The sequence below is a fragment of the Octodon degus genome, unplaced genomic scaffold, assembly GCF_000260255.1.
Source record: "Octodon degus isolate 3935 unplaced genomic scaffold, OctDeg1.0 scaffold00116, whole genome shotgun sequence".
Lineage (NCBI taxonomy): Eukaryota > Metazoa > Chordata > Mammalia > Rodentia > Octodontidae > Octodon > Octodon degus.
This window is the reverse complement of record NW_004524692.1, coordinates 891,647-900,159: the sequence shown is the minus strand read 5'-3', so window position 1 is coordinate 900,159 and position 8,513 is coordinate 891,647. Positions and strand designations below refer to the sequence as shown.

Sequence of the window (8,513 nt, the reverse complement as noted above, 5' to 3'; positions counted from 1 at the left end):
AAATAAGCTGCAGACAGTAAAACACATGGGGCGGGGCTGGAAGCGATGATCTGAGGAGCAGCCCACGCTCTTTGGGAGCTGTGCAGACCCGTGCGTCATGGCAGATTGCAGCTCGGGAGCCACGACCTGTTTTCAGAGCACTTGAGTGGAGCCTTTCTCTGTACCTGTGTGAGATTTGTGCCCCAGGACCAGGATCAAAGGGATGCCTCCAGTTCCTGACCTCCCTCCCAGCGTCCCCTGCCAAAGGGCAAAAAGCATTGAATCACGGTGTACTATTTTGTATCCTGCTTTTCTCTCCTGTCACTCTTGTCTGTCTCTATCTCTGTCTCTCTCTCTTTAGCATTTTATCATTTAAAATATTTCTTTAAAATGCAGTGTTTGGGGGATATGGCTCAGTGGCATAAGCACCTGCCTGGCAAGTGCAAGGTCCTGAGTTCAATCCCTGGTACCACCAAAAAAATAAAATAAAATACAGTGTTTAGTGACTCTAGAACCATTACAACTGTGCAGAAAAATCTTGTCAATAGACTATCAAGGAAAAGATCCTGGGGGCCGGGGAGATGGCTCAGTAGAATAAGCGCTTCCCGGGCAAGCTCAAGGGCCTGAGTTCAATCCCCGGTTCTGCCAAAAAAAAAAAAAAAAGATAGAAAGAAAGAAAAAGAAAAGATCCTGAGCACAAAAGAAAAAAATGATATGGGGCCAGTGAGATAGCTTAGTGGCCTGATGTGCCAGCTTAGGCAAGCACAGGGACTGCAGTTCGATCCCTGGCACCACATGCTATGCCAGCCCCACCCGCAGGGGGGCTGACCCCGCCACAAAAATAAATAAATAAATGATTTGAAAAAATGCTATGTGACCTATACTTCTCTGGAAGTATATTTCTACTGACCTCTTTGAGACACCCCTTTCTTACCTGGATGTTGTGTTAACTGAGAATGAAGTGTCATGCTCTGTCAGCCCTTGTGGCACAGGACACTGCTGGGGACAGTATTCCAACATGGCATGTGTTCTTCACAGCTCCAACATGGCCGTCCTCTCAAAGGAGTATGGATTCGTGCTTCTCACGGGTGCCGCCAGCTTTGTCATGGTGCTCCATCTCGCCATCAATGTTAACAAGGCCCGCAAGAAGTACAAGGTGGAGGTGAGTCAGGACAGGAGCCTGTGCTGTGGAGGCTGATCCAAGAACTTGTTTTCAGGCTTTGAGGGGAGAGGGGAGCTGTGGCTGTGGTGGCTGGCTGCGCCTGTTAGAAGTTCAGCTCCTCTGTGGCCCTGAGGGGAGCTGGGAAGCACAGCGACCTGCTAAGCAGTAGTTTCCATCTTACTTCACTTTGACTTTTCGGGGAGCTGGGATTAGAACAGTATGCTTTGGGCTAGAGCGGTTCACTGGAAAGAGCTCTTTTCTAAAGAGGATTAGGGGCAACTTTGTTTCCTGGTGTGCCACTTTAAAGATGGTGTCTTCAGTTTATTTTTCCTGTCTCCCAAGTGGAAAAGAGATGTTAAGCTCAGCCAGGGCTTAGATAGGAGAACAGGAGGGAGGGCTATTCAATACTTCCGTTGGTTCTAGCTGATCGAGCGGGGACAATTTCTGGAGTTCTCCCTGGTGAGCAATTAAATGTCTATTTCTGCTTAGCAACTTGTAATGAGACTCTCTCACTGGAGCCTCTTAAAGTCTTCTTGTCTAATTTTGTCTCTTTTTCTCCTAATGGAGGCTGCCACTAAAATTCAAACACACTCAATGGTCTCTGCCCCTACAGAGGGGGATCTTAAAAGGGTGTGGCCTTTGGTGACTCTTAGAAAGGCGCTAAGGGGCTCGGTGTCTGTCACGCCTCTGAACTCCTCTGCTGTGATACATAACATCAATGAACAGCCCGCCTTGTCTGGCCACAGCACAGACATTCTGATTTCTAGGTATGTAAGGGAAACATCAACCTTGCTTCTGCAAATTGAGACCTTTGAGATTGAACAGTTAAGCAGAATCAAATGACATTTGCCAAGGGTACAGTAGAAGATGGCTAGGAGTATATTATTTTCAAGGTTAATCTGAACCCTTAACACTGACTGCTACTCTTATGGGTTTCATTGAAACAGTATCCTGTCATGTACAGCACAGATCCTGAGAATGGGCACCTCTTCAACTGCATTCAGCGAGCCCACCAGAACACGTGAGTGTGAGCCCTGCAGGTACCAGCGGCATCTGCAGGGCACATGTTTCCTGTCCTACACCTGAGCCCTGGGTGCTCTGCATTGGCTGAATGATAGCAATGACAATTACGGAATTACGGGCACTGCATGAGACCCGTCATGAAGGCCAGGGGCGATGGTGCATACCTGCGACTCCAGCACTCAGGACGCTGAGGCAGGAGGCCCACACCAAGTCAGGGTCGCCGTGCACTGCATAGTGAGTTAGAGACTGGCCTGAGCAATATCGCAAGACTATCTCCAAAGGGGAAAATTATTTGTGAACGGAATGAATATGAAGCAAGTTATGGAGCTTTTAAGAAGTGAGATTTCTGGATAATCTTTTCGGAAATGTCACTCAAGTTTCATTAAAGCCTTTGCACCAGATCTCACTTAAACTGACGGTGAACCTCGATGCCCTAGAGAGAAAGCAGCTTCTGTGTGGAAGCCCACTGTGGCCACCATGCTTTCCCGTAGGATCCTCAGGCATGAGGCCCCTCCCTGTGCACGTTGAGTCCACTGCTGTTCTCAGGCAGAGCACAGGCACCTGCGGATCAGCAGCCGCAGCTTCTCCCGCTGGGCAGCATCCCTTTTACTCCTAGGTTCCGACCCTGCATCATTAACAGGGGGGCACCTTTTAAAAAGTTCCTCTCGGTCTGTTCCAGGTTGGAAGTGTACCCTCCCTTCCTGTTTTTCCTAGCTGCTGGAGGAGTGTACCACCCGGTAAGTTCTCCAAGGGCTCTTCCTCTGTGTGGGCAGAGTTTGATGAGCTATACTGTCAGGGAAGGGAAAAGAAAGGAACACTGCATAGGTATTTTCAGGGCAAAGGCACTGGGTATTTATTTAAAGGATTTTGTTTAGTTATTTCTTACAAAGTCCATTCAAGGTAGGTGACATTTCACCCATTTTTTACAGATCAGGGAAAGCCTCTTGGATACTATTTAACTTTCTGAAGCCAAACAGGACTAGAAGAGTCAGACTTTGAACCCTGGTCTAGTTGATTCTAAAAAAATTCCAAGGCTATGAGCATTTTCATTCATTCAAGCAACAAACATTTACAGTGAGGGAAACAGGCCGAGGAGATGCTGGCTTCACGGAGATGTCCTTTCTTTCGTTGGGGCCACAGACAGACAGCAGCATAAGTGAATGCTGTGTCCAGTGAGACTCTGGCTGGGGTCCAGAAGCAGACAGGGTACAGACGGAGGTAGAAGGGAGAGTGTGTTCAGCGCTTTGACTACTGTGCTTAAGAGAAGGGCCTGCCAGGAAGGTTATGGGTGAACAACCTCAGGAGGTGAGGGAACCGCAGCCTGTGGCATCCTGGAAGGAAAGCCTGGCTGAGGGCAAGGCTACAGCAGGAGCCTGCTCATTGGTGCTGAGCAGCGGGAGGGCCCAGGGAACACACAGAGGGCAGAAAGCAGTAGGGCAGTGCAGGGCTCAGCCTTCCGGGGACAGCCCTTGCAGGCTGCAGACTGGGTCTGTACTTCAGCTGATCGGAACCTGATCAGTTGTCATTCAGGGTTTGTCTTGGACAGAAAGTGGTGTCCTTTCCCTAGGCCTGACTGTCCCCTGAGCTGAATTATATCCAGAGCTCTCCCTACACACTCCTGGTTTCAAGACTGGCGCAGTGTCTCAGGGCTGCACCTGAACAGCAGTGTGCTTCCCGTTGGGTGCTGGAATGGCACATCTAGTTCTTGACCTTGAAGAACTATTTTTTTCTTTTCTTTTTCTTTTTTTAAACACAAGTGTCAACTACTCTTGTATCTGTTGGGGCTGGTATTTCTTTCTGGGCCCTCTGTCTGGCCCCACTCCCAGGAGTGACCTGACTGCCTGGTCTGACTTGCCCTGTGTCTCTGCACGGACATCACCTGAGCAGCCCCTCCCCTTTCATTCCTGTCCCACTTCCCCAGATCCCATTCCTTCTGCTTAGCTCTTACACATACAGCTAAGAACTGCCCCAAAGGGTTTAGACTGATAGTGATTACACAGCATTTGGCACAGTGGCTCCCACCTGTAATCCCAGCACTGCAGGAGGCTGAGCAGGAAGATTGTAACTTTAAGGTAAGCCTGGGCAGGTTAGCAACTTAGCAAGACCTTGTCTCTAATTTTTTTTTTTTTTTTTTCGGAACCGGGGATTGAACTCAGACCCTTGCGCTTGCCAGGGAAGCACTTATTCCACTGAGCCATCTCCCCAGGCCCTGAATTTTAAGAAAATAAATATAAATAAGGGACAAGGGATGCAGATCAGTGCAGAGGCCTTGAATTCAGGTAAACACACACACACACACACACACACACGCACACACACGGCAGAGAATACAAGCTTATAAAGAGCGACTTGGGAGACAGTGGTGTTCATTTTCAGTTCATCTTCCTCTTGATACTTAGCTTTCTCTAGAATCAATCCCGACAGACAAGCCCCTGCCATAGTCATCCCCCCCACTCCCCCACCCCACGTCCATACATCTCTCTGTTGTTTTCTTCTCACTCCTGGCTGAATGGAGGCCCCCCCACCTCCCCCTGTGCATGGCACCCAATGGAAGGATTTTTCCTCTCAGTTTTTTACTCTTTTCTCAAGGGTATGGGAAATGGGAGGGGACACCCCACCACCACCACATGTTCAGGCATTCACAGCCCAATACACTCTCCCCACCTTTCCTAGTGGAGGTGTGGGCAGGGGCAGCACCTGCTTCCAGCCTCTCCCTGTGGGCAACTTCCCTAGACAGCAGGCAGCTCCCACCAGCTGGAGTTTGGGGTCAGCTTTGTTCTGTAGCTTTGCCTCTAGTCCTGATGTTTGGTCAGGGACCTCTTCTCACTCACACTGAGCCCCCAGGCCTGCCTGTCCCCCTTCTAATCACTAGGAGTTTCCCCAAGTTTCTTGAACAAGATGGGAGAATCCTTCCAGCCATCCTGCCTAGGCCAGTGTTGAGCTCTTCTGAGACAAAATACCCAATATCCAAAGTTAAAGGAAGAAAGGTTTATTTAGCTCACAGTTTATAGAAGTTTCAGTCCGTAGTCAGCTGGCTCCAAGGCAGGGTAGCATGGAATGAGGCATTGTGGAGGAGAAACAGGTTATGATAGGCAGAAGACAGCAAAAGCAAGTGACTGCACCAGCCCTCCTTCTGTCCCTTCTCTTTATCCAGCCAGGGTGGGCACCCTTCATCCTACCCAGAACTATCCAGGCCTGTCATGACAGATGTAGTAATCACACCCATAAGCCTGGCATCACACAATCTAGACCCAATCACCTATGACCACATGAGGCTTTGGGGGCCATCTAGACACAGGCCACAACAAGTCACAGAAGAGTCAGAGGTGCTGATTTTATTGACTGAAACTACTCAGGTCTCCCTAATTTTGGTGGAAAGTGATTTGGAAAATCCATGAAATTAACTTTTTTAGTAACATGTTGCATTAACCCTAGATGTTAACAAAAATTGCATTTCTTTCCTTTTTTTTTTTTTTTTTTTTTTGCGGAACCGGGGATTGAACTCAGATCCTTGCTTTTGCCAGTCAAGCGCTTATCCTACTGAGCCATCTCCCCGGCCCTGCATTTCTTTAATGTAGACACTAACGTATCCTTTTGATCTTAGCGTATAGCTTCTGGCTTAGGCCTGGCCTGGATTGTTGGACGAGTTCTCTACGCGTATGGCTACTACACAGGCGGTAAGCACACGTTGACATCTAGTTGGGAAATAAATTTCAAACTGTGCCGGTATAGTTTTCTTCTTAGCATAGCTTAAGCAAAGGGAAACAGCCAGGTGAGGTGGCACATGCCTATAATCACAGTGCTTGAGAAGCTAAGGCAGGAGGATCGCCTTGAGTTCATGACCAGCCTGCACTACGTAGCAAGACCTTGTCTCAAAAAAAAGAAAAGGGGGGGGAGCGTAGGCACAGCTAAGTGTGGTGGCTCATACCACCAAATCTAAGCACTTGAGAGGCTGAGGCAGAAGCATCTTGAGTTTGAGCCCAGTCTGGAGTTCATAGTGAGTTCTGTGCCTGCCTGGATACATAGCAAGACCCTGTCAAAAAACCAAAGAAGAAGGGAAGCAGAGGGAAGGAGGGAGAAGGGAGCAGGAAAAGTAGGGAAGGAGAAATAGCTTGATAATTAAGGTAAAGGCTCACTGTCGTTACTCTTTTTACCAACTTTTGAATTATAACCAAATGTTTTGTATGTGGGATGTGGTGGCACACACCTGTAATCCCAGCACTCGGGAGATTGAGGCAGAAGGATCGCCCTGAGTTCAATATCAGCCTAAACTACATAGCAAGACCCTGTCACAAGAAACTAAAAAAAACCTTATTTTTAAGTGAGCGTTTTCCTTCTGCCAATCGCTGTTATGACCTCTGCACATGCTGTTTACCTTTACAGCAACTTATGCATAGACAACAATACCCCACTTATAGATGAAGTGACTGAGGCTTACAAGGTGAAGGCTGAGGGCCACACTGCTGCTAAGTTTAACCCCCAGTCTGACTGCAGCACCTAACAACGACTCTGCATGGTATACCTCAGAGACGGGATGCGGCATTTGTTGTTGAGACATTTTTGGTACTTCTTTGAGAAAGAAGGAAATAACTTCTAAATGTTTTATGGCACAGTAGCTTTACCCACTTACTAGTCTAATTTTTTAAATACAGAAGGACCAAAAGCTGCATATTTTTTCATTAATTTTCATAAGATAACAGCAAATATAAAAATGACAATTTTATCAAATTTATTCAATACAAGAATTTAGTGAAATGACACATGGGTGAAATGATACCATTTCTGCTTGAGAGATGCTCAGAATAGTTTGTAGATAAACACACTGCCCAAGCAACACTCAGGGTAAACTATTAAGTAGTTAACTATTAACCCCTAATCTTGGAGAATCCAAAGGAAGCTACTGTGATGGGTTATTCGGTATGCAGCTTTTTAAATTTTTTCCCAGGACCTTCAACTGAGCCACATCCCCACCCCTTTCTAAATTTCTGAGACAGGGTCTCCCTGTGTCATTAGAGGTGGAACCCCTGCCTCAGCCGCCCACACTCTGAGTACAGGTGTGTGCCGCTGCTCCCAGCCACGCTGACACAACAGTGGCCGTAAGGCAGAGCTGCTTGCCCTCCTGAGGCCCAGCTGTTAGATGCACGCCCAGGTCCACAGATGACAGGCCTGTGGATGTTCTGGTGACTTCCCTTCCTTCTTTTGCAGATCCCAGCAAGCGGTATCGAGGAGCCGTGGGGTCCATCGCCCTCTTCGCTTTGATGGGCACAACGGTGTGCTCTGCTTTCCAGCACCTTGGCTGGGTTAAATCGAGCCTGGGCTATGGGCCCAGGAGCTGCCACTGAAGAATTAGACAGGTTTCAAAACTCTCATTCATCTTGAATGACTTACCTTTATTTCCAGTTAACATTTTTTTTTTTCTAAATATAATAAAAACTTACCTGGCATCAGCCTCATACCTAAGCCTGCTGACTCTTGGCACTCATTTCTTGTTGAGGTTCTATCTAAAATAACTCTCTAGATGAGAGAGGACCCACGGGCAGGGAGGATCCCCTCCTCCTGGCAGCAGCCTCGAGCACGGGAGGTGAAGCTGAGAAGAGTCTGGCTGTGGTGATAGGTTCGTAGTCATGTACAGCAGTGGAACATGAAGGACGATCTTGTGGCTGTGCTTAGCTATCATCTCATCATTTGGTACTGACAATTAGGATAAGAGTAAGGTTTTTTTTTTAAATTGAAGCAATAGGCTAAATTTAGCATCAAACTTAATAGAGGTGAATGTGTATGTCTACATTGGATTCAAAGATTTGATTGCAAATGGGAAAGTTTACACTCACATTCCAATGGGGAAGAAAGTTTTCATTATTTGGACAGTGATACAAATTGGCAAAATATAATAGCTATTCCTAGGCTAAAAGTGCCAATAACTATATTCATGGAAATACGGCGTCTAGACCTATGCTCTCCAAGAAAGCAGCTAGATCTGTTACTTTTCTCATTGCTGAGACAAAATACCCAACACCAGAGTTAAAGGAAGAAAGATTTATTTGGCTCAGTTTGTAGAGGTTTCAGTCCATAATCAGTTGGCTACAGGTGGGGTGGCTTGGCAGAGGGGCATCAAGGAGGAGAATGTCCATGGTATATGGCAAAAAAGCAAGCAAGGGGCCTTAGCAGCATCTTTATATCCCTTTTATAGTCTCTAGGCCGCTGGGATTAGGGCAGGGCCAAACCAGTGAGCAGACTGATTTACCACTTACTCTTAATCCCAGCACCCTTAATTCTAGCACTGCACTGAGCCACACATTCCAGATCCAGGCACCTCTGAAAAAGCCACCCCACCCTACATGAGGCTTTG

At 47.3% G+C, this 8,513-nt stretch overlaps 1 protein-coding gene across 1 annotated transcript in view; it reads left to right on the top strand.

Annotated features, from left to right (window-relative positions):
• Mgst3 (microsomal glutathione S-transferase 3) overlaps positions 1-7,624 on the top strand; it is a 19,066-nt gene extending 11,442 nt beyond the window's left edge. Inside the window, exons 2-6 of the mRNA XM_004639874.2 lie at positions 1,018-1,141; positions 2,089-2,162; positions 2,844-2,901; positions 5,769-5,841; positions 7,370-7,624. Coding sequence (XP_004639931.1) covers positions 1,025-1,141; positions 2,089-2,162; positions 2,844-2,901; positions 5,769-5,841; positions 7,370-7,506 — 459 coding nt within the window. The 5' untranslated portion in view covers positions 1,018-1,024 and the 3' untranslated portion in view covers positions 7,507-7,624. The remainder of the gene's footprint in view (positions 1-1,017; positions 1,142-2,088; positions 2,163-2,843; positions 2,902-5,768; positions 5,842-7,369) is intronic.
• The last annotated feature ends 889 nt before the right edge of the window (positions 7,625-8,513 follow it).